The sequence below is a fragment of the Tachysurus fulvidraco genome, chromosome 8 (genome assembly GCF_022655615.1).
Source record: "Tachysurus fulvidraco isolate hzauxx_2018 chromosome 8, HZAU_PFXX_2.0, whole genome shotgun sequence".
NCBI lineage: Eukaryota > Metazoa > Chordata > Actinopteri > Siluriformes > Bagridae > Tachysurus > Tachysurus fulvidraco.
In genome coordinates, this window is record NC_062525.1 from 5,110,636 (window position 1) to 5,137,087 (window position 26,452).

Sequence of the window (26,452 nt, forward strand, 5' to 3'; positions counted from 1 at the left end):
TGGCAAATATTTTATTCCTTTTCAAAGCTATCTGATGGAAAAAGACCAGGTCTAAAAGCCCTCAGAAACTTTTTCGAGACGGATATAAATCCGATGTGTCAGCAAGGTTTGAAGAGTTTGTGGCTGTAAAAGAATAGATCCAGTGAATCATGGTGGTGGAAGCATCCTCTTGGCCTCTTGGTTGCTTCTCTGAGGTTCTTTTTACACCTGGTCACTTCATGTGTTTTCTGTGATCTGATAGCTATCCGATGGTAAAAAGACCAGGTCTAAATGCCCTGCCGAAACGTTTTCGAGGCGAATATAAATCTGATGGTTCAAACCCCTTTAGGAGGTGGTCTGGGACGCGTTTCAGATGAAACTGGACAGGTGTAAATGAATGTGGTTGTTCAACCCACATACGTCAGCGCTATACTCCTCCCAAACGGAAGTACGTCACTCGCAGGTGATTCACGAGTCGTGCTTCGAGTCACGAGTCGTAGCATAACCATCGTAACAATTTTTTTGTCTTCTTTTTGATTGCATTCTGATAACCGCATACACCAAAACGTGTTCCATTTCAATTACCCCGGAAATGAAGTAAAATATACTTGCATTTTGGGCGGGAGTAGAAAGATCGGATCGATATCCGATTCGCCGAGACGCATTTATGTGGCCTAATGTAAATGGAACAGTTTTAACAAATCAGATAGCTATCGGATCAGAGAAAACATACGAAGTGACCAGGTGTAAAAAGGCCCTTAGATTAAAAAACAAAAACACTTTTCAGTTGACAATTTGCTGTGGTAGAAAAGAAAAAGAAAGAAAGAAAAAAAAAACACACACACTTCATGACGTGTTATTGGCCTAGAACAGCACACTTTTATATGTCTATTGAGATGTGGAAGGCTTTGAGCCACATGATGTCAGAAGGATCATTTGGAGATAAAAAGCAGAAAACAAAAAGTGTTTGCTAATGAAATTTATTCACCGCTTACCATGATGACGTCTCCGGCCCGTATGTTCAGAGCTGTAGGGTCGTGGAGGTTCCAGTAGTCTTTCAGTGCTCTGACCTGCATTGCTCCCGAGGCTTCTAACACACACACACACACACCATTAAAGGCCCCATATAGATTAGAAAAGATGTTATTCTAAAAGATTAGCTGTTGCAAATGTTGATGGATTGCACTGCCTTTGTTTTCTTGTTACTACACCAGCAATATTTAAACACGGTAAGTGTTTGTGCCTGGGGCTTGAACACAGGGCTCTTTGTAAAAGCCCTGTGGGGATTAAAGAGGTAAATTAGAGCATTAGCTTCAATAACACATTGAATGAATGATGGGAGGCAAATGATTGAAATTCTTCCACACGATCATTGTGGTTTTTTGTAATCGATTAAATACGTTACAGTTCCGAGGTAATGAGTTGAAAGTTGTGAGTCGAAGTTGTGTGTTACCGTGACAAAAATCTGTTGAAAAAACGGCTGAACTAGCGCCACTAATTGAAATGTCCTTGTGGGTGTGGCCTAATATTTATTCTTAGGGTCCCATTTGATTATTCAACTGGAAAAAAAAAAAACAATTGCGGAATGTTGCGTTTAATGCACTAAACACTTGCAGATTTTCTTACGTAGTGGAAGAGGGGCGGAGCTACCAGGTCGCTGACGCTGGATAAGAAAATGTTTTCAAGATGGCCGACGACACTCCGAAGGATGAAACCATCTGACTGGGAAACGGCTTATACTTCCCGGGTAGTTAAAAAAAAGTAAATTAGCCGTCCATTCGAGAGGATACGATGGTTCTAACATTCATACTCTAGACACTAGTGTACATCGAGCATAGTGTAAGTGTGTGCAGTATGTCATTTGGGACGCAGCCGAAGTCTGAGGCCATAATCAGAGCCCATAATATAGACTGAACTGCAGATTTTTACATTCACTCCTTACATCATTGACTCGGAACTGCACTTATGAATAGATTAGAATGTTTATTGTTATTAGAATGTAATTATATTGTTTCTCTACCTCAAATTACCTAATAAAAAAATTCACATTTATAAAAAATGATGCCAAGATTGTGAAAATGCAGGAATCTGCAACTAAAAGAGCTCAAAGTGACAGACTGGAGCCAGCAGCCAATCAGAGCATAGAGAGACAGAAAGGAACAGGAAGTGCGAAGCCTCTGACCTCGGAGCAGTTGTTTGATGTCTTTGCTGGCGTGCGACGTGGTGAACTGGTTCACGATGTCCAGGGACGTTTGGTTATACGTGTTCCTGATGTTCACGTCAATCCCAGCCTACAAAATAAAATCATGAACAACCAGATTGTGGTATAAAATTGGTTCAATTAGGTTCTCTTCGTCAAACCGATGTCTCGGTTTGTTAACGGTCACAATTCTTACATCCAGTAGCAGCTTGACGATGTCGGTTTTGCCGTAGAGCGCCGCCTCGTGAAGCGCCGTTCCAGCCTTTGTGGTTCTGTTGATATCGATTCCCGCTTTCAAGAGCAGCCTTGTGAGAATTGTGAGAGATCACAAGATAAGATCAGCATTTTATTCTTTTTAGCACACAGGCTTTTCTTTTTTGCATGCTTTTGGCATGTAGCGTGTAGCGTGAGCTTGTTTCTCTGGGAAATGACTTGACCGCCGAATATTTGTAAAAGGAAGTACGCCTTGATTATCGCTAATGAACTCTGCTGTGGTTTCTGACATACACCTCCTCTTACACGTCTCATATCTTAATTCGATTTCAAATAAACAGCTGAGGACCAGCACGTATGCGCACACACACACACACACACACACACACTAACTCTAATGGATATAATTACATACAGGTCTCAGGTATCAGAGATGTTCAGTGTGTGTGTTACACATCTACACAGCTGTGTGGAGAGTGAGAAGTAAAAAAAGAAATAAAAAGAGCCAGGAAAGAAAAATTAAACCTCCTGAAACTCCCACACCAGCAAATATGTTCCTAATCCAGAGGAGTACCAACATTCTGCTCCAAAACATTCCAGCTGTGTTCATCTGCAGTATGGCATTAGATACACAGTCTCCAGGCAGACAGCTGCTCGTCAACTAATCTTGAAGGAAACTTTACTAAAAATTGCTTAGCTAGCAGGAAAAAAAAAAAAAACATTTGAAGCTCCGAAAACTCAGAAGCACTCCATATAGATTCCCATATAATTCATAACGTCTAAATTTCTTTGCATATTAAAACGTTTCTTAACGAGCATCAACGTCAACATTATTCATTTTGACACTATAAAGTTTGACACTTTTTTTGGTTAAATCATCATTTATTTTCCTCTTTGACCATTTTCATCCCTAAAGAAATTATTTCACCTTAATAAATTCGAAACATTACTTAACATCTATTTGCCTTGACAGGAAGTGAAGGAGCCAACACAGTAGAAAGGGGGCGGGGCTACAATTGTTTAAAGCATAATTTCTGGTCTCTGACTAGGAGCAACCTAAATAAAACGCCGCTTCACCTGGGAATTCCTAGTCTGGATCTCTAGATGCTCTTCTCAGCTCAGTAAGTCACTTAAGGTGAACTGAACTGAAATAAAAAGTAGTGGACCTGGGAACTGAACTCATGACCTTCCGATCATTAGTCCGACACCTTAATCACAAGGCTATCACGATTATAGACATGTCTAGGAGTTTAAAAGAGGAATCCTGGGTTTGAGATTTCAGCAAAAAAAGATAATAAAATAAAAAAAGAAATTAGGGCAAAAAAAAAAAAAAAAAAACGCAGCTAAATCAATCACAAAAACACTGAGAGCCAGCGTCGAGCTCTTGAGAAGAGCCGTCAGCTAGATGTAACAGCACCGTGATTATGTACTAAATCTCTGCAAAGAAGAAATGAAATGCAAATGTAAGCATGTCTTCCTCTAAGCAGAGCTGTGCTGATTCAGTACAACGCTTTAATACTGAAGATTTCTGAGCCCGAGCCTGCTCTCAAACTCCGCACTGCTTTCTGAACGGATTAAAGACATTCAGGGAGGAAAAAAAACCCCCCACAACATTAAAAAACCCACATTAGGACTATTTGTTCCACAGAGATTGGTGTTTTGCTTCATTTCAGATGTTCAGTGGTTTGATGTCTGAAAGGAAGCAGACAAAAAAAAAAAAGAAGATGTTGATATTATCCATAATTTTCCTTATCCGCTGGAATTCCAAGAAAGCCGTTCAGAATGATGCTTTTTATTATTATTATTATTATTATTATTATTATTATTATTATTATTATTATTACGTTGTCTCTAATTCGTGAAGCGCCGTTGCAGCTTTGCCGGTTCTGTTGATATCAGCTGAGCTTTGAGAAGCGAGGAAAGGCGGGAATGGGAGATGGGGGATGGTGTTAGCGTGTTTGGGAATGTGGGAATGAGCTTTCATAAAAGGAAAAGCAGTGGAGCAGTGTGACGGCGGAGCAGCTGACTGGCCGGAGAAAGCCAATCTGTCTTCACTCCTACACCATGTCAACACTCATAGACATATCCCACACAGTGTTGATGAGAATGGTCCACCACACACACACACACACACACACACACACACACTCACACACGCAGATATATACACACACAGAATGAATTCAGTCAACTCTGTACTCAATCAACACTCCCCTGTCTCAACACTTCATTTCCTTTACAAACACACGTCTGACATGAACAAGAGGACTACACACACCTGCGTTTAAAAGACACAGACTCTCAAACACACACATACACACACACATCACCATAAGGAAACTGTTCAGATAAAGAAAGTGAAGGAAGAGGAAGAAGAAGAAGAAGAAGAGGGGGAGGAAGAAGAAGAAGAAGAAGAAGAAGAAGAAGAGGAAGAAGCAGAAGAAGAGGAAAAATAAGAAGAAGAAGAAGAAGCAGAAGAAGAGGAAGAAGAAGAAGAAGAAGAAGAGGAAGAAGAAGAACAGGAAGAAGAACAGGAAGAAGAAGAAGAGGAAGAAGAGAACCTGATGATGTCTTTGTGGCCGTTGCGGGCAGCGAGGTGCAGGGGGGTGTTGTCTCTCCCGTTGCCCTCCAGAAGAGCCACCACCATGTTACTGTTCAACAGGAGCTGCACCACCTGACACACACACACACACACACACACACACACACACACACACACACACACAGACACACACACACAAATTAAACAAACAAACAGAAATTTCACAAACTTAAAATTAAACAAACTTTTCGGGACTGGACTCGAGATCATCTGAGGTTTAAATTTTAATCATGTTTATAAATCATTTATTGTAAAATTCGTATCCTTATGATATCAGTAAACAAAGTCATCCTTTAGTGAACTACATTCCAACTACACTTGTCATAATTCATTTTATTTCAAGCACCAAAATGCTCATTAAAAAAAACACTAATAATTCATTATTTTATTTTATTTTATTTTATTGGGGGGGGGTGGGGGTGGTATACATTTTAGCACTTTCAAAGAATTTCAATTTCACAGAAAACTAAATACTCTAAATAAACCGAATGGCCTTGAAAAAAAAAATTCTTGAACGTTTCTTTAAGCGTCAGCAATTCCTAATTATAAAGTCGCATCTAAAATTGGCTGAGCCACGTTGTAAGCCGTTGTAATCCTCCCTCCATGCACGAATGTCCACATCACAATGACTCAATACTGTATTAATGCGTCGGGTTTTAAACCAATAAACCTGAAGCCATTGTTCTGTCTATAGAATACACTAATCTTTGCCTGCTATGTTGCTTAGCAACCTGAAAACTACAATGTGTGCTGGGAGCATTGATGCATTGTTTATTGGGAAAATTGTTAAACCCCAAGGTTTTATTTTAACAACACACTTAGCCATGATACAACCGCTGTAACACACGCCCTTTACACTCTTAAAAATGCTGAACCCTTGAGGTTTATTTTGGTTCTCTCTGTGGTGGAAGCCTTGAAGTTTCTCTGAAGAAACCTACAATAAAATGTTCTCAGATCCAGAAGGGATCCAATTAACCCTAAAAGAACCCTTGAGGAACCTTTTATTTATGTATTTATTTATTTATTTTAGAAAAAGAATGGATAAATTGTGGTGTGATACAATCTCCAAATTATTTTAAATATTTTTCATCTGGAACTTGTTGAAATGTTAACAGTCTTGCTTCCGCACTCATAAGGTTCTTTAAGGGTTCTCTGACGGTTCGCCAACTTGTTCCTCTCCATGCGTGTTCAGCGTAGAACCTTTATCAGGATTAAAGAGCAAAAGTTCATCAAATTTACTGATGTAGTTAATGAGGTGTGTGTGTTGCCCCTTTTCCACCGGAAAGAACCGGGTGCTGGTTCAAAGTTGGTTCCACTAGCGAACCTTCTAAGAACCGGTTTGCCTTTCCACCGGCTAGAGAGCCGTCACAGAGCCGAGTGTGACGTCACTGTATACGTGTCACGTGTCCCAGCAACGTTAGCGCAGCAGCGGCAAACACAAACACAACAACAATGGCGGATGTTACGTTACTGTTAATGCTCATGGCTTTGCGAACCTACATCGGCATCCAAACGTGGCGAATAAAACGTGTATGTGCAGCTCCGTGTAATCTGTATAAACGGAGGTTGTAATCGATAAAGTACATAACGTTATTTTATCATTAACACAGAAAAAAGTTAGCCTTAGCATGTAGCTACCTACTATCATGTGTGCTGATAATTGATCATATTGCGGTAAAGTAAAAGTGTATTTAACATTAATACTTAAGGTACATTATCAAATGTGCTAACAGTAACCCCGCCCACAGCCCCACCCACAGCCCCGCCCACAGCCCCTGGTTCAGAGCCGGTGCTTTGGCTGTTGAAAAAGAAAGAACTGGTTCTAAATTAGGCTCCGAACCAGCACTCAAATGCCCCTTTTCCACCGAGGCAGTTCGAGTGCTGGTTCGGAGCCAGAGCCTTATTTAGAACCAGTTCTTTCTATTTCGACAGCCAAAGCACCGGCTCCGAACCAGGAAAAGTGGTTCTTAAGTAGCACCAAAACGTTGCTGGTCTAGACTTAAGAACCACTTGGGGCGGGAGCTGTTGGCGGGGCTACTGTTAGCACATGGCGGAAAGGCAAACCGGTTCTTAGAAGGTTCGCCAGTGGAACCAACTTTGAACCAGCACTAGCGCTAGCTCTGAACCAGCACCCGGTTCTTTCCGGTGGAAAAGAGGCAAAACTGCCTCGGTGGAAAAGGGGCATGTGTGACGCCGAACCGTCGGGTTCTTCTTTTCGCCTGAATTGTGTCACGTTTCAGCTGGTACGAAGCTTCCAACAGAGTCTCCATCGGCGTGCAAAAAAAAAACAGGCCCTCAGACTTCCTATGTGTAGCATGCATATTCCCTAGAGCGAAAGATTAAAGAAATAGAAACTAGCCTACCCAGGCAAATCTAGATTAAAATGAAATAAAGACTTCAAACCGCAGCTTATACACAAGAAGAGCAGTGAAAGCCTCAGTGAAAGCCTTTCACATGCCGTCAGGCCTCCGCAGACAGCTGCTGTAACCACTTAACTGAAACTTCCCGACCTCGGATTACACAATGCAGTGAATCCGTACTGAAATATCGTGCATGCAAAGTATTCGAGCTTCATTTCCCAAGCAGCTGGTGGCTGATATGGATATATATCATAATGAAATCATGTGAGAGCGTTACTCTGGATACGTTACGCAAGATAATGACGTTTTCTTTTTGAAAACAAAGTTGTTTACTTGCTGTTTAAGGGACAAAAACAAAGGAAAATGAGAAAAACTTGTACCTAGTATTCAATTCGATTCAATTCAGTTTATATGTCTGGAGCTTTGAGCAGTTCACATTGTCTCAAAGCTGCTTTACAGAAGCAGAGAAAGAGAATAAAAATTCTAAAGTTTAAAATTTAGTTACTATTTATTTCTAACAAGCTAAGAGCTAGAGGTAGCCGAACTAAAGATGTTGAGGTTCTCTGTGGGAGTGACAAGATTGGACAGGATTAGGAACGAGTACATCAGAGGGACAGCTCATGTTGGACGTTTGGGGGACAAAGTTAGGGAGGCCAGATTAAGATGGTTTGGACATGTTCAGAGGAGGGAGAGTGAGTATATTGGTAGGAGAATGTTGGACATGGAGCTGCCAGGCAGGAGGCAAAGAGGAAGGCCAAAGAGGAGCTATATGGATGTAATTAATGAGGATTTGAAGCTAGTGGGAGCAAGTGTTGAGGATGCAGAAGATATGGATCGGTGGAGAGAGATGATTCGCTGTGGCGACCCCTGAAGGGAAAAGTCAAAAGAAGAAGAAGATGATTTATTTCTAACAAGCCTGAGGTGACGGTGGTGAGGAAAAACTCCCCGAGATGATATAAGAAAGAAACTGTGCGAGGAACCAGATTCAGAAGTGAACCTCATCCTCATTTGGGTGACGCTGTACAGGAAATAATGTTAATGTAAATAATGTCATTTCTACAACAGTTTGTAGTTGAGTGAAATGAAGCTACCAAGAGCTCCTGAGGAACTAATAGGTCTCAGCTATAGACACTCCATTTCTTGGCCACAAGCTTCAGGATCTTCAAGGTTGCAGTCTGATGTATATGCATTTTCATGCACGGATTTTCAATGTTAAAACAAAATTTTGAATATTTCTAAGCAAGACAGAATGACAGGACTAAAAAAAAATAATTCAGTTAATCCCATCTTTGATTTGATTGAATATGGAAAAACCTAAAAGTAAGAAGTTTTTGTTAGCTTAATTTTTTTTAGCTCAACTCAACACTGAATGCCACGCCCCTAGATCATGGTCACAGATAACAGCAGAAAGGAAATGAAAATACTTAGAATCAAGAACTAATAAGGCACAATATGGAGACATATAATTACAGGGTTGAAGAGAAGGGTGAAATTAATTAATTAAGTAATTGATTAATCGATTAATTAATCGATTAATCAATTACTTGATTAATCGATTAATTAATTAACCAATTTATTAATCGATTAATTAATTGATTAATCCATTCTTTATTTTTCAGGTTAAAAGTATTGTTTATTTAAAATGTTTAATTAAATGCAACCACATAAATAATGTACCAAACATTTGTGGAAAAGAATCTTCAATAGTAATATGTCATTTTCCTGAAGTTCTCAGATATTATATTTTGGATATCTATGGTTCAGTCCACAGAAAGGGAACCACTTGGTTTCTACATAGAGGAGCTCTGGAAGGGTCTAGGTTTAATTCTCTTTGGTACTGTCACACACCAGTACCATTAAATTACTTAACATACCTTTAGCCTGCCGAACTCACAGGCCAGGTCCAGTGGGGTCTTCTTGGCCTTGTTGACCATACAGGCGTTGGACTGGTGCTGGAGAAGCATCTCGGACTAGGCAGAGAGAGGGACGGAGAAAAAAACGACATTTAGCAGAGGATCTTTCACAACACGCATCAGGTTTCTACGATCACACGGTGAAAGATGTCCTGCTGAAATGTCCTTTGGCAAAAAAAAACCTAAAAAAAAAAAAAAACATCGATTCTTTCTTTCAGAGATGTATGCCGACATATTGTGATCAGCGTATCATCTTACACGCTTTGTGAGAAAGTCCGGCACTCGGGAGAAAGCTAACACTCGGGGTGTTTTGTATGTGAAGCAGCCATTGTACACCTAGTTTTGGGTGCTAGTTCAAAAAGCTATTGTTCAGAAACAATGACCAGTAGCGTAACGCCATCAGGACTGAGGACATTTCTTAAGCCTTGAGCATGTGAGGACATGTCTCATTTTCCATTTTGTTTTCTCTTCCTCCTTCACCACAGGCTACAACAACCATCTTTACTCTTTGCTGTTTTATGTCTCCTAAAAAAGAAAAAGCTGTCCTCGAAACATAATCCGTCATCTTTATAAGCCAAGATAGGAAAAACACCACTGCATAAACAACATGACTTACTTTTTCTATGTGTACAAATTTCTACCACAATGCAGCTGAAGGCTTGATTGAGACGGACACAAGCGATACCTTTCCTGCAATACATGTAACTATAAACATATAAAAAAAAAGTATGACCTGTTGTTCATTATTAAATTTAACATCTGTACTATAATTACTAACAAATTGCTGTGGTATAAGGGGAATAAAAAAAAACTTTAAGACATGACATTTTATTGGAAAATAGTGAACAGGGTGGAAACAATAACTGATTAGTGATGAGCTACATCACACCACACCATCACTGATGATTCTGATATATAACACTGGGTCACGGAGTGTAACTTATTACATATATGATTGTAATGTGGTGTTATAAGATGATCTTCCCTTAAAAACAGCTTTAAAGTGTATTAGTTTGATCATGTCTAAGTGTAGTTTCTTTAAGCATAAGAAAAGTAGTTGGTATTAGACATCTGGTCATCCACGCCCTACATCTGGTGTAATCCAACTCAACTCAACACCAAGTGTCAATCAAATGAGCCACAATGAGGCTATGATGTAACCATGATCTAGGGGTGTGGCTTATTTCATTGACATCTGGTCAGAATGTGTCATAGCAGCAGAAATAAATGTTTCTGTCTGAATCGAAAACTAATAATACACTAAGATGCAACCGTAAAGCGACAAAACCTTGATGCTGGTAATAAATTTGTTTACTCCTTCTGCAGTAACTACTCATTGTGCAGCTTTACTCTCGTTGTCCCTTCATTACCGTTGGACACTTAGGGTGCAGCACTTACCACTTCGTAGTGTCCGTACTGAGCAGCCAGGTGCAGAGGAATTTGTCCGTCTTGTGACGCTCCGTTAACAGACGCTCCAGCTCTCAGCAGCATCAGCACAGAATCAGCCTTTCCCTGCCAGGAAGCGTAGTGGAGCGGTCGCATCCCTACAGCAAGCACACGGCATGTTAGATCTCCGGAAACATCCGTCCCAATTATAGATTTAAGTCCTGAGCACTGGAGCTGACCATATATGGTATTATTTATATACATTATTATTGCATTAATGCACCATCTGGGTTTATACATCTCAGTTTGTACCTTGTATTGTTAAATCACTATTTATTTATATACATAGTATTCTTTGCAATTCTGGTTATATGCTAATTGCATTCCATCGGCCCTGTACTTGTTCTCTGTGCAATGGCTCTTATTTAACCCCAATTAAATTTCACCAACAAAGTAAACAAACCAGTCTGAGGATGGATGGATGGATGGATGGATATGTGGATGGATGGATGTGTGGATGGATGTGTGGATGGATGTGTGGATGGATGGATGGATGGATGGATGTGTGGATGGTTGAATGGATGGATGTGTGGATGGATGGATGGATGATTTATCAAGCCCACAGGAAATTCAAGCATTCAGTAGCAACATAGAGAATCACAAACACAGCCACCACCACCCCGCTATCCAAATATGTGCAAATGAGGTCATTTTTCTTGCGTATTATGATTTGTTGTTTCAGTATATGTGATGAGATCTGCTTACATTTAGTTTTGTTTTTGAACGTCTGTTTACTTTACCATGTGATTTTGTCCTGTCTCCTGTGCTGTACTGTTGTCTTCACCTGTACTGTGTTTCAACTTGATCAGTTTAGTTATTTCTACCCTGCTGTTTCACCTCTGCATTACAAACTCTGATGGTGTCTTTTGTCTGATTAAATCCAAGTCTCGTTCTCTGCTTTACGCCGTTCTGGTTATGACCTTGCTCATTTTTGTTTACAAATTTACGGCATTTGGCAGATGTCCTTATCCACAGCAACTGACAACAGTGCTTTTAAGTCTCTATCGAAGCATACATTAACAAGGTTAAAGACTTAGGATACCATCAACCTAAAACTGTTCAGTTTTGCCTCTTTTCCATCGGAAACAACCGGGTACTGGTTCAGAGCTAGCACTAGTGCTGGTTCAAAGTTGGTTCCACTGGCGAACCTTCTAAGAACCGGTTTGCCTTTCCACCGGTTAGAGAGCCATCACAGCGCAGAGTGTAACGTCACTGTATACGCGTCACGTGTCCCAGCAACGTTAGCGCAGCAGCGGCAAACACAAACACAACAACAATGGCGGATGTTGCTTTACTGTTAATGCTCATGGCTTTGTGAACCTACATTGGCATCCAAACGCGGCCTATCATGTGTGCTGATAATGTATCATATCGCGGTAAAGTAAAAGTGTATTAAACATTAGTATACTTAAGGTACATTATCAAATGCACTAACAGTAGCCCCGCCCCCAGCTCCCGCCCCAAGCGGTTCTTAAGTCTAGACCAGCAACGTTTTGGTTCTACTTAAGAACCACTTTTCCTGGTTCAGAGCCGGTGCTTTGGCTGTCGAAACAGAAAGAACTGGTTCTAAATTAGGCTCTGGCTCCGAACCAGCACTCGAACTGCCTCGGTGGAAAAGGGGCATTTGGGTTTTTTTTATATACACATACAACAAACAGTGAAAAGAGCTAGTTCAAGTGTGAAGATATCAGTGACTTTAGAGAAAGTTAATTCCAGCACCTCGGTGCCAGAACATAGAATACTCTTGATGTACTGTATATCAACCTCTTACTCAGAGATGGTAGGACAGTCGAGCAGTGCTGGTAGATCTGAGGGAGCGAGGTACAGTGCAAAGAGTGATAAGAGCTTTGAGGTAAGATGGAGCTGGTCCATTTTTGGCTTTGTAGGCAAGCATCAGTGTTTTGTTTCTGATTCATGCAGCTACCAGAAACCAGTGGAGGGATCGCAGCAGTGGGGAAATGTGTGAGAACTTGGGCAGGTTGAAATCACGTACTTCAGCTGCATTGTGGATCATTTCCAGAGGACGTATTGCGTTCATAGGAAGACCTGACAGCAGTGAGATGTAATAGTCCAGTCTTAAGATGACAAGAGACTGAACAAGTACCTGGGCAGCCTGTGTGGACAAAAATGGCCGAATCTGATGTTGTAGAGAAGAATCCGACATGAACGAGTCGCGTTAGCAGCATAAGAGGAAAAGGACAGTTGATTGTTAACAGTAATCCGAAGGTTGCGAGCCGTGACCCAAGGAAAGATCAGATTGTTGTGTAGGGATATTGAAAGATCAGGACCTGGAGACGAATCACAAGGGATGACGAGCAGTTCAGTCGTTCTAACTTACAAACTTTGAAGAAGTTTCCTGGATTGCGCTCAACAAATCACATGCTGTGTTTCACATGTTTTCACTGCAACTCCATTTATCCACTGATGATATCCGAGACTTGATAAATGCTTGTGGCTGCCAAGTGTAAATAGTAAAAGTCCAGACGTATGCATGGCTATGTGTTAATAATTAACTTAATAAATACTTAGTCCTCAAAACACATAGTATTTACTTAAAATGACCCAAACAAAGACAGTAAGGAGCTCTGAATGATATATATTTAATCATGTCTTTGTTTGGGTCCTAATTCCATATGCATTAATATCTTGATTATTAATGTAAAAACAGTTGTTAAAAAAATGTTATGAGAAATGTTATCCAAACCTTTTAACTTTACTGTAATCTCTCAATCATTTGCTTTAGGGTGCTGAACTTCTAACTGTCTAAATAACATCGACTGCGAACTATTTTTAAATGCTGCAGTTCATCCTGCATGAATACCTAAACGAGTAAGTTGCTACAGAAGAGTTTCTCACCATTGCGGTCCTTGATGTCCACTGTAGCCTGGGCGTCCAGAAGCAGAGACAGCAGGTCTGTGGTGCCTGTGAGAGCCGCGTGGTGCAGAGCCGAAAACCTGGAAAACAAAATAACATTTTAACAATATTAGAGTTTAGGGAGGGGCTAAATCACAGGCACCGCTAGAATCTCTGGAACAACAGACGGCTTGATCTCGGAGTAAAGAAGCCATTTCGGATTCAGACAGATTCTCCATTTTTAAGCGCCTTAAAGCTTTCGAACAATAAGTCTTTACTAAAACTGTTTGTCCTCTACCCACAATGCTTTAAAACTGACGACACGCGTCATTACAACTAATAGCTGGATAATAATCCTCAGATTAAAGTAGTCTTTTCCTCTGAAGAGCCACACTCAAATTTCTTCATGCTCTAAGAGACAGAATCTGGTAAAACTGCAGTAATCTCAACAAAGTCCAACCGTGTGAACGCGATCAAAGTTTATGCTATTATTATTTTTTTGAATCGGAGGAATTGAATTTTACCTTTTTCTCGTCTCGTGACTCATAACAGAAAGAACTGTTTTCTAATAACAATGTGTAGCTTGGTGTGGCTTTATTTTGCAGAAATTTAGGAGGTGTGCTGTTAGGGGAAAATAATCAACAACGGAGTTACTGTTACTAATCCAAAGCTCATCGTTTTACAATAACACAAACGGAAATCCTACAAAAAATGTCAGAAATTTCAAATTGGTAAAATACTCATAAAAAATTATTTCATTCTTTTTAACCATTTACAGCTACATTTACTGTTCATGTTATCACTTGATACCAGTTATAAATAGTCGTTCTGACATCCAGTGTTTCTTTTATGCTGAAAAATAAGGAATTAAAAACGCAGCTTATGTTAGTGAGTGTAAACTTTTCTGACATAAAGACTTTATTATTATTATTATTATTATTATTATTATTATTATTATTATTATTATTATTATAGCAGTCGCTATTGTTACTATAGAAACCGTCCTCGTTTGACCGATCAGAATTGAAAATTGAACAGTTCTCTGGTATGAACTTGATAGCAACTAAATCTATAGCACACAAATTTGTCCACAAAAAGCAGTAAATAAAAAACAAATTAAATTTTAAACACATAATAGCTTAATGTCCCTGTTTCCTGTAAGCACTCTACTGCTGATTTAAACACTTTTATAGTAGAAGCACTTTCACTGTGTTACAATTAAACCAGCCATGAGTGATTAAAGGACTCGGAGATTGCGAACGATAGGACAGATTTACGAGCGAGGGCTTTGTAGTGGTTATAGATGCGCATTAAGGTGTATCTCTCTGCAACGTTCAGGAATTTGGGGGGGGGGGGTGAAGCAGGTGGAATAAAAGATAGATACCCTGTTTATTAAGGAGATAAACTGCTTCTCAGACTGTGTGTGTGTGAGGAGTGAAGAGAAAACTATTTTACTTAACATACAATATTGAAGTACATTCAAATTTATCATATTAGATTTTTGTACTTTCTTTGGTATGTGTGTGGTGTGTGTGTGTGTGTGTACGTGTGTGCACTGTAATTCACCCTGTTCCTTTCATAGACAGTTTTTCCTCTATATTCAATAACTCTAACACTTTTAGACCAAACAGCAGCCAGGGTCTCACACACACACACACGCACACACACAATAGTTTTGGTGTAGCCCCTATTTTATACCCTTATCTTGTCACAGATCCATGATAAAGTGATCCAGCATGTACACGCACGTCAAGAAGATGATCTAAAAGCAAGAAAGAGAAGAGAAAGAAACCCCACAGTATTTTTGAGGACCGGGTGAATCTGAGGACATCTGACACGATCCTATCATTGTGAGGACTTTTGGTCTATGTTGGTGCTTTGAGGTCTAAAAACTGCACATACCCACAGAGTAACAGACAGGCAGACTCGCACGCACACACATACACACACACACACACAAATACAGTCACATACCCACAGAGTAACAGACAGGCAGACTCGCACGCACACACATACACACACACAAATACAGTCACATACCCACAGAGTAACAGACAGGCAGACTCGCACGCACACACATACACACACACAAATACAGTCACATACCCACAGAGTAACAGACAGGCAGACTCGCACGCACACACATACACACACACAAATACAGTCACATACCCACAGAGTAACAGACAGGCAGACTCGCACGCACACACATACACACACACAAATACAGTCACATACCCACAGAGTAACAGACAGGCAGACTCGCACGCACACACATACACACACACACAAATACAGTCACATACACACAGAGTAACAGACAGGCAGACTCGCACGCACACATACACACACACAAATACAGTCACATACCCACAGAGTAACAGACAGGTAGACTCACACACATAGACTCACACTCACATACACACTCTCACATACACACACACACACACTCTCACACACACACACTCTCTCACTCACACTCACTCACACTCACTCACACTCACTCACACTCACTCACACTCACTCACACTCACTCACACTCACTCACACTCACTCACACTCACTCACTCACACACACTCACTCACACACACTCACTCACTCACACACACACTCACTCACACACACTCACTCACTCACTCACTCACACTCACTAACACACACACACTCACTCACACTCTCTCACACTCTCTCACACTCTCTCACACTCTCTCACTCACACACACTCACACACACTCACACACACTCACTCACTCACTCACACACACAGCTAGTCATACAAAGAAACATGAAACACAAGCCAGACAGACAGACAGACAGACACACACACACACTTCACCTGAGAGACAATGGAGAATCTCCATTGTCTCTCAGGTGAAGTGTGTGTGTCTGTCTGTCTGTGTAAGCCTAAATATCTCTAAGCTAACATGATTAATGACTGACACACATCTGAAGAATGCAGACTTCGGTCTCTAAAACAGTTAAATGCTTTACCTCAGCGACACCGTCAGCTTTTGTTTTCACAAAAACCGACAGGCAGACAAACTCTTAATTAAGGAATTCATTCATTTCAGAAGGAAAAGTGAAGAAGAAAAGCAAACAGTCTACAAGCAATGAAGAGGAGAAGAGGAAAAAAAGAGCTGCACAGTGCTAGTGGCAGTGATGAATAATAAAATGTTTTTCCTCTTCCTCGGCTGCTGCTCCCCGAGGAAGCCGTTTCTTAGCTCTGCTCATGAAATTACAAATTAGCGCTGGGATCGACTCCACACCACTCTCTCCTGCACCCTGGGTCAGGTCTGAGGGACAGGACCTGCTACATGCTCCTGTCCTTCTCAGGTTCCTAGCCCTGCTTCTGGAGAGCCCTGTGAGAGCAGGGAAGGAATCTGGTCCCTTCTTTAAAGCCTCGGTGGCTTTCATTTTAGCTTTAAACGAAGCGGATCACGAAGAGACTCGTTGATTAAATTATTCCTCCGTAAATAGGACAGTGACATAAAGTATTCCTCATTTCTTATTTCCATAATCTACCAGATTCCCTCATGGTAATACAGAACATTCATAACTGAGCAGAACCTTTCCTTTAAAAATGTTCCTTTCCTTTTCTTGTTTCTTTTTTCCGTTCCTTTTCTTCCCTTTCAATTTTTATTTCAATTCCTTTCCATTTCCTTTTCTTCTTCCTTTTCCACCCTTTCCGTTCCTTTCCTTACTTTTCCATTCTCCCTTTTTTCTTTTCTTCTTTCCTTTCCTTCCCATTCTTTCCCCCCCCCCCTGTTTCTTTTCTCATTTTTCTTTCCTTTTTCCTTTCCTCGTTATTATCTTAAGAGTAAAAGTCATTCGTTTGGAAGTGTTTTTATAATTGACCTTTTTAAAAAACGGTTATATATAATATTCGTACACGCTGGTCAGATTTTCAGATGGGTGTCAAGAAACATAACGAACCGTTAAGGACGAAGCTAGGCGTGAGCCACAACTCATTCATTTTCATTTTTCTTTAAATTGGTTCACAACCAAAGGTCAAAGTTCAGCTGTGTACGGCCTCTCTTTCCCATTGAATAGGTTATCTTTCGTTTCTTTTCCTATTTCCTTTCCTTTCCTTTTTTCTCTTGTGTGAACTATATACACTATGTAACTATGACATGACAGGAAACGTGGTATGCGCTGGAATCGATATGATGAAAAATCTTCCCAAATGGGGGAAGTCGTGGCCTAATGGTTAGAGAGTTTGACTCCTCACCCTAAGGTTGTGGGTTCGAGTCTTGGGCCGGCAATACCACGACTGAGGTGCCCTTGAGCAAGGCACCGAAACCCCCCGACTCCTCCCCGGGTGCCGCAGCATAAATGGCTGCCCACTGCTCCGGGTGTGTGTTCACGGTGTGTGTGTGTGTTCACCGCTGTGTGTGCGCACTTTGGGTGGGTTAAATGCAGAGAACGAATTCTGAGTATGGGTCACCGTACTTAGCCGTATGTCACGTCACGTCACGTCACTTAACGGCATACTCCAAACTTACACAATGTTCCCTACTGTATATCGTACAAATTTATTTTAGAAGGTTTCTATAGTAACTGGGATTATAAGCCATTTACTACTCAACTGCAAATAATGTCAGAAGCACGTAACGGGCGGGACACCGCTAGCTTTAGCACAATGACTAAGTTGAATTTTTAAAGACATTTGTAAGAGTATTTATTCTGCGCAATGCTGTAGAATAGTGTAGAAGTATGAGATTCGGGACGCGTCACCTGAGCACCCGAACACTTACCCGTCCGTGTCCTGGTAGTTGATGTTCAGTTTCTTGGTTGAGCTGAGTAACTCTGCGAACACAAGGAGAAGACGAAAGAAGATGAAGTCAGATTGATCACGAATAGAAATAAAACATCATCATCATATCCTGTTAATCTCTGATTGCAAAAACGATCTTAAATTTCCTGGTAAAAAAAAAAATGACTAACACATGATCCCGGCATGAAGGAGCTTGTTTCATGGTTACAGCTCATCGGGTTTCCACCCAGATGATACAGCGGCAGATCGATGACGTTCCTTTTGTGGATTTCTAGACACCGGTTGTTTTTTTTTTTACGTTTAATTTGGCTTGGGATCCGTAACAGTGGCCTGAAATGTCGTGTTCGGTTCGGATTCCTTCCTGCCGTGTGAATTTGTTTGGATTGAGATATCTGCCGAATGATTACACGTTAAAGGAATGCTTCTGGATGAGTATCTGTAACTCAATAGTGTTGTCATCAGAGGGATAAGCCAGCGCTTGCACATAGCCTCGCTCCTGTACTCTGTCCAAACAATGCTGATGTGACTTCATGACCATGTAGGTGCGTAACTAACCAAATTAGGAGTGTTTTGCCTTCAAGCCAAGAACCTAACCTCCAGAATAACGTGGATGTTGTTTCCAGCAACTTTTCAACTCTGTAAATGAGTGTCTATGAATAGCTCGCTCTCTAACTGCATGCAGACCGCAAAGACTGAAGGAAATCCAACAGCCTGCTTATATTTAGTTCCAGTTTGTTTTTCTGTGAGAAAAACGCCAAGACTCTTATCTTCTCTGTAATTTTCAATCCCAGTGCTGAGGAGGAAACCCTGTTATTTATGCAGCCCGAGCATAGTTTGGGTTTCGTTTAAGCATTTATAGCGATCGCCTTGAAAGGACCGTTTGCTGCGGATTCTTGTTTTTTGTTTATTATTATTATTTCATTTCCTTTTTTATTCATCAAAAAGAAAAATAAATAATTTCCGGTTTCTTGCCAATTTGACAAAAGCGTTGTTTTTGCTTCAGGACATGCTGTCAGAGTAAAATAATCAATTTCAAGATGTGAACACTTTCTAAACTTTCTAAAACACTATTTTCTTTCTGGTTTGATTCCTTATCTTTATTCCACTCTAATCGCAGATATCGGTTAAAAAGAACTTATAAAAAGTTCGTTTAAACCTAAGCTCCTGGAACTGCCGAATTTTTGGATCACTTTTAAGCCACCGAACTGCACAATTCCCATCGTATATTTTTGAAATGTTTGCGTAACACACTTTTTTTTTAAATCTTTCATGTAATGAAGTGACTTAGTAGATCTTCTGCTCTACGCTTAGTTGGCGAAGCCAAGTCGCTTAGTCGTTTCGGCTCGTTCGTACGGCAGTGTTAATAAAGCGTGTTGTACAAAATGGCTGGACGGAAACAACCCGTGAAACGTGATCTAGGTCGCCTGAGTGAAGAGATTCTGAACGAGAGATGTGTCGAAACTGTCAGCAACTGAACAAAGCATGGAAGTCTGTTGCTGTTACTTTTATCATGAAACACACACACACACACACACACACAGATTCTTAAATCTCTTATCTGCACACGTGATGAGACTTCCATTCCAGACAAACCGATGAACGTCCTCATAAATGTCACTAGAAAAGTCTGCTGTGTAAATGTTAGGCTCTATGCGATGATTGATGTCAGTTGAAAGCAGATCGCTGATGTGAGCAAATCAAAGGAAATATTTCATTCAATAGGCTCAGACTTGCTTAGTGTCTGAAGAATTAAGAGAAACGTTGACGTTGGGTTAAACACATAGCTGCACACTTACTCACCAGTCAGTACAGACACAACCACCTGCCCCATCCTGTCTACTCCAAGGCCTCACTCAGTTATCCACTTACTTCAGTCATCAACCCCAGCTACCCAGTCTCACATTCACACTTGCTTAAACACTCATTAAACTTTCGCAAAAAACAGCTTCCAGCGTCCCTCTTCCCTCTTCCTCTTCCTCATGCACACTGAAGGAACCCTGTGCCTCCAATGATTGTTTCTTCCTTCCCAAAAATTTCGTGGGAGTAAAAACACAAAATGCAGCAAATACTTCCACCCCACGTCGTTTGGCATACGAATAAATCTCTGAGCTGGGAGGTGTGGACTGACCGGACTACTGTCGAATTCTATTCTTTTATTTGTAAAATGATGAAAAAATTTATATCGTACGTCTGTTTTACAAATGAAAAGTGGCTCAAAACAAAGTAGGTGTTTCCTATTTACAATAAAATTGAAAAAGCTTGAAAAGAAAGAGTTTATCATCATTTTTAATAGATCTGACCATGTTCTTTCATTGCTAATTATTACACACCAGATCCAACCTTAGAAACCTTAGAACATCATTTTTAACATACAGTATAAAACAATAAAATGGTGTGTCAAAAGTCAAAAGATTCAACCTTTCACAAGATCAAGCATTTCTTCTCCGTCTCTTTTTAATGACGGCTAGGAAAATGATAATCTGTTGGCTAAAGCCTGAGCCACCTACTGTTAAGCAATGGACACAAAAGTTAAAACAAGTTTACTTAATGGAACGGTTGACAGCACAACTGAAATTAAAAGTCACAGCTTTTGAAAGAAGATGGGGTCCAGCTATTGACTTTCTGAAATAGGACACAATCTACTGTATGCCTTAATATGTATATGTTATGATGGTAAATAATGTATGAAGCCCACTCTCAGGACAATGATCATGTGTTTTTGTTTTTATTTTTGTTTTGTCATAATAAAGTTAAAAAAAAAAAAGTCAAAAGATTCAAAAGTGTGTCAGCAAGGTTTGAAGAGTTTGTGGCTGTAAAAGAATAGATCCAGTGAAGCATGGTGGTGGAAGCATCCTCTTGGCCTCTTGGTTGCTTCTCTGAGGTTCTTTTTACACCTGGTCACTTCATGTGTTTTCTGTGATCAGATAGCTATCCGATGGTAAAAAGACCAGGTCTAAATGCCCTCCAACATTTTCGAGACGGATATAAATCCGTTGGTTCAAACCCCTTCAGGAGGTGGTCTGGGACGCGTCTCAGATGAAACTGGACAAGTGTAAATGCATGTGGTTGTTCAAGCCACATACGTCAGCGCTATACTCCTCCCAAACGGAAGTACGTCACTCGCAGGTGATCAGACACCTAGGTGAAAGATCGCCTGCAAGTACTTCCGTTTGGGAGGAGGTTTCGCTGCCGCCAGTGAAAACGCAGCAGACAGTAAATGCTGTTTTTTCGTCTTCTTTTTTGATTGCTGTTTTTTGTAGCAACCAAAGCGTGTTCCATTTCAATTACCCCAGAAATGAGGTAAAATATATTTGCATTTTGGGCGGGAGTAGAAAGATCGGATCGATATCCGATTCGCCGAGACGCATTTATGTGGCCTAATGTAAATGGAACAGTTTTAACAAATCAGATAGCTATCGGATCAGAGAAAACACGTGAAGTGACCAGGTGTAAAAAGGCCCTGTGTAATACCACAGTTAGCTGCATGCAGTCTTTTCCTGAGAAACAGACTCATGGATGCGCCAAATTCTTTTTACTTTTTTTAAATTCAAAGTTTAGTATATTTTTATGAACAAACCCTAAACAATAATTTTCCAGAACTCCAGGATCTTCCAGAAACAAATTCATATTGAGATCATGTGGCTAATTAACTGCAAAAAGGCTCTAACTACATTTACAGCATTTGACAGATGCTCTTATCCAGAGCGACATTTTTAATCCAGCTGAACAATTGAAGGTTAAGGACCTTCCTCAGGGTCGCAATGGTGGTAACTTGTACCCCTTTTCCACCAAAAAGAACCGGGTGCTGGTTCGAGAGTGCTGGAGCTGGTTCCACTGGCAAACCTTTAAAGAACTGGTTTGCCTTTCCATCGGTTAGAGAGCCGTCACAGACCAGAGTCTGACGTCACCGTACACGGGTCATGTTTCCCATCAACGTTAGCGCAGCAGCGGCAAACACAAACACATCAACAGTGGCGGATGTTGCTTTACTGTTAATGCTCATGGCTTTGTGATCCTACATCGGCATCCAAACGTGGCGAATCCAACGTGTACGTGCAGCTCCATGTAATCTGTATAAACGGAGGTTGTAATCGAGAAAAAAGTTAGCCTTAGCATGTAGCTACCTACTATCATGTGTGCTGATAACTGATCATACTGCGGTAAAGTAAAAGTGTATTAAACATCAGTATACATAAGGTACATTATCAAATGCGCTAACAGTAGCCCCGCCCACAAGCGGTTCTTAAGTCTAGACCAGCAACGTTTTGGTGCTACTTAAGAACCACTTTTCCTGGCTCAGAGCCGGTGCTTTGGCTGTCGAAACAGAAAGAACTGGTTCTAAATTAGGCTCCAAACCAGCACTCAAACTGCTTCGGTGGAAACGGGGCATTAGTGAACCTGGGATTCCAACTTGCAACCTTCTGATCAGTAGGCCAAAAGCTTAACCACTGCGCTACCACATCACTCCAAAAACAAGAATACCATCTAACCATTTTTGTTGCTTGTCCGTATTCCTGCATTTTTCATTTTGACCCAAGGGTATGAAGTGATCTGTTTCGCGTCATTGTTTTTTTTTAACGATCATTATCTATGCACGTTTCTGCATGTGCTAAAAAACCTTTTGATCGTTAGATGTTATAACACAACCAGAAAAAGAGCTCTTTTCTGATCATGGGAACGTTTGCATTTTTTTTTGGTACTTTTTGCAATATATCTTATGTTCTTTAAAGCTGCTTTGAGAAGATGTCCATTGTTAAAAGCGCTATACAAATAAATTGGAATTGAATTGAATTTTAAAATCATTAACTCTTTTTCCCCAGAGGAAAAAAATATGGCATTTGTGACCGTTTTGGGTTTGCACATGTTGAATTTCTTTGTCATGTCACACTCATGTCATATTTACATCTTCAAATTCACATTTTTAAAGTACAGATCTTTAGAGTAAATGTTGATATCAAACCTATTTCTTCTCTCTGAGATTCCCCAAGTTCTTGTTCATAAGCATCTAACAAGTTTATCTTCATCCAATAAAATTAAGTGTAAGGTTATCGGCAGAGGGAAAAATACACGTCTCACGATGAAAGCCAACGGTGAATCAGACTAACGACCAGAAAAATCATTCGTTTGTTTTTTTATACTGATTGAAATTCCCATAAATCCATTTCCGTTCCTCCGGCAGACTGGAATGCCAGTAAACACACTGATAAATGGGATAAATTATGAAAATGTATTTCCAGTTAAATATTTTAAATGTCAGCTCTAAACCATTGTTCCTGATCGCTCAGAGTGGAACCATGTTGGAATGTAAACATGACAAAGACTGTAAATAACAGTTAAGGTTAAGCCTTTATTTATGCAACAGTACAATGTACACTGTTAACCTGTGGGTGTGACTCCAAGTCAGCTACATGAAATTACAATGATTTTCATATGGTTTGGTTATGACTAAGTAAAACGTGTGCAGACCTGAGTGTGTAGTCAGATAGCATCAACTAAATACCCTGAAATCTAAAAATCTGAGAAGACTTGCTCAAGGAAACAAGCTTCCTCTTTAGAGCTTGGTGTCATTTTCCTTTTATATATCCAGTCAAGGTTCGGATCTGTCACATAAGAAGCTTTTACACGTCTGAACTGATATCATTTGAGGCCATTTCTGGATAATTTAAAGATAACGTTTCTAGTAAAAGATCTCCAAAAGACGTTTAATGAGGCACTTCGTTGGTAGATAGAAGAAAATAATAGTAGACATCATGTATGGAACATTTTTCATGGCAAGCCCTTGAGGCTAGCAGATATCAAAATACATTTTAATACATGGAAAATATTTACATGCGATAATGCAAAATGGTTTGAATGTGGACGTAGCTTCGCTTCCCGGCTGAGGAGAAAAAAAACACAGAGACAGGATCATGAGTGATATCAAGACTTGTTGATGATGATTTGGGAGTAAAAGCTAGCCTTTGGGTTCTGATACCACAGAACATCCTCAGCAGAACAATCTGCTGAAAAGGTTCGTGCTGGTTCTGACAGGAAGACTGCAAGCACACGAGGGGACATGGTAGCTTAGTGGTTAAGGTGTTGGACTACTGATCGGAAGGTTATGAGTTCATATCCCAAGGCCACCGAGCTGTCCCTCCTGGGCCCCTGAGCAAGGCCCTTAACCCTCAATTGCTCAGCTGTATGAATGAGATCAATGTAAGTCGCTCTGGATAAGAGCTTCTGCCAAATGCCGTAAATGTAAATGTGTGTCACAGTTTTGGTGGCACGAGGAGGATCTACACAATGATTGGCAGGTGGGTTTAATGTTTTGCTTTGGTTAGATTGAGTGAGCTACTGTACTTCTCAAGTCAACATTCAATTCAAAAAACATTTACTATATAAAAGGAATATATAAATCAATAATGGCTGCCATTTTTCAGTGTAATGTTTGTTTGTTGTTTGCAGAGCTTTAGGCTAAAAACAAATCTACATTCATGACTTAAGACATTCACTAAATCAGCCATAACATACATGTCAACTCTATTAATGCCCCAACCTCTTTTCCTGCTTTTTTACATATAATGTCCTCAACCTCAGTTATTGCCCCATCCCCAAATTCCTTGCCTCTTCTACATTTAAATGTCCCTAAACTGCAATTAATGCCCCAAACTCTTCTCCTCCTATTTTACATTTAATATCCCAAACCTCAAATAATGCCCCTAACCTCTTTGCCTCCTTTTCTACATTTAATATCCCAAACCTCAACTAATGCCCCTAACCTCTTTGCCTCCTTTTTTACATTTAATGTCCTCAACCTCAGTTATTGCCCCATCCCCAAATTCCTTACCTCTTTTTCTACATTTAAATGTCCCTAAACTGCAATTAATGCCCCAAACTCTTCTCCTCCTATTTTACATTTTATATCCCCAACCTCAATTAATGCCCCTTAACCTCTTTGCCTACTTTTCAACATTTAATATCCGCCAACCTTGATTAATGCCCCTAACCTCTTTGCCTCCTTTTCTACATTTAATATCCCCAACCTCTTTGCCTCCTTTTCTACATTTAATATCCCCAACCTCAACTAACGCCCCTAACCTCTTTTCCTCCTTTTTTACATATAATGTCCTCAACCTCAGTTATTGCCCGTCCCCAAATTCCTTGCCTCTTTTTCTACATTTAAATGTCCCTAAACTGCAATTAATGCCCCAAACTCTTCTCCTCTTATTTTACATTTAATATCCCCAACCTCAACTAATGCCCCTAACCTCTTTGCCTACTTTTCCACATTTCACACAATTTTCCAGTTTATCTATGCTTCATAATATGTTTTAGTTTAGTTTAACTAAACTAAACTTCATAATATAGATTTTCTTTCTTTTTTTTTTTTGGAATTCTTTCAGTATACCCAATATATACCCTATAAAACATTGTGGTGAGTTTTATATGGTCCGGCATGTGTTCAAAGCATGATGCATGTTTCAACAGTCAACAGAAATGCACGTGTGATGACTTTAGACAGATGGATGGCAAATTTTCTACACGCTTTTTCAACCTCGTCCCACTCGTGAAGGCCTGATCACAGAGCCCGTTGTGCTGCCACAGAGCCTCCCTATAAATCTGCATGCCACGGCCAGCGGGCAGTGGGCACTCCATCTACAGACGCCTGTCTGAACTTTACAAATTACAGCAGGGGATGGAAAAGATGTGGCACTGAAATGGTTGCTGTGGGCCTTTTTTTTTTTTTTTTTAAAAAGAGTTCAAGTTTCAACATGATCCAACATTCCAGACATTGCTCACCCACCCAGTGTCTCTCTCTCTCTCTCTCTCTCTCTTTCTCCTTTACATACGCATTACACACACACACATTTTAACACAAACAGTCTTTGTATCAATCAACAGTGGTCTTTTCTCTTTGGATGGTGTGCCATATCGTATGCGGGCATCTCTTTGGTAAATGGGCCGCAGTCAATTAACAAAGTTCACTTGGTACAGAAATGTACACACAATGAGCATGATGACGATGTGACCTAAACCTAACACCGGCCCATTTACTTCCTATTGTAGGGGTGTTAAATACCCTGGGATTGCCTAAACACTTTCACATATCTGTAACAGATCTACACCATGAA

General features: G+C 40.3%; 1 protein-coding gene across 5 annotated transcripts in view; it reads right to left on the bottom strand.

Moving 5' to 3' along the window:
* Positions 1-26,452, bottom strand: part of LOC113640962 (caskin-2) — a 60,637-nt gene that overhangs the window by 20,623 nt on the left and 13,562 nt on the right. For 3 of the 5 annotated variants that reach the window (XM_047817314.1, XM_027143515.2, XM_027143517.2), the window contains 8 exons: positions 18,322-18,373; positions 13,570-13,667; positions 10,666-10,811; positions 9,229-9,324; positions 4,954-5,066; positions 2,376-2,484; positions 2,162-2,270; positions 975-1,069 (listed from right to left, as the gene is read on the bottom strand). In XM_047817314.1, coding sequence (XP_047673270.1) covers positions 975-1,069; positions 2,162-2,270; positions 2,376-2,484; positions 4,954-5,066; positions 9,229-9,324; positions 10,666-10,811; positions 13,570-13,667; positions 18,322-18,373 — 818 coding nt within the window. Of the gene's footprint in view, positions 1-974; positions 1,070-2,161; positions 2,271-2,375; positions 2,485-4,953; positions 5,067-9,228; positions 9,325-10,665; positions 10,812-13,569; positions 13,668-18,321; positions 18,374-20,141; positions 20,301-26,452 lie in introns of those variants that run through there. The other 2 variants (XM_047817313.1, XM_027143516.2) reach the window with 2 other exon arrangements.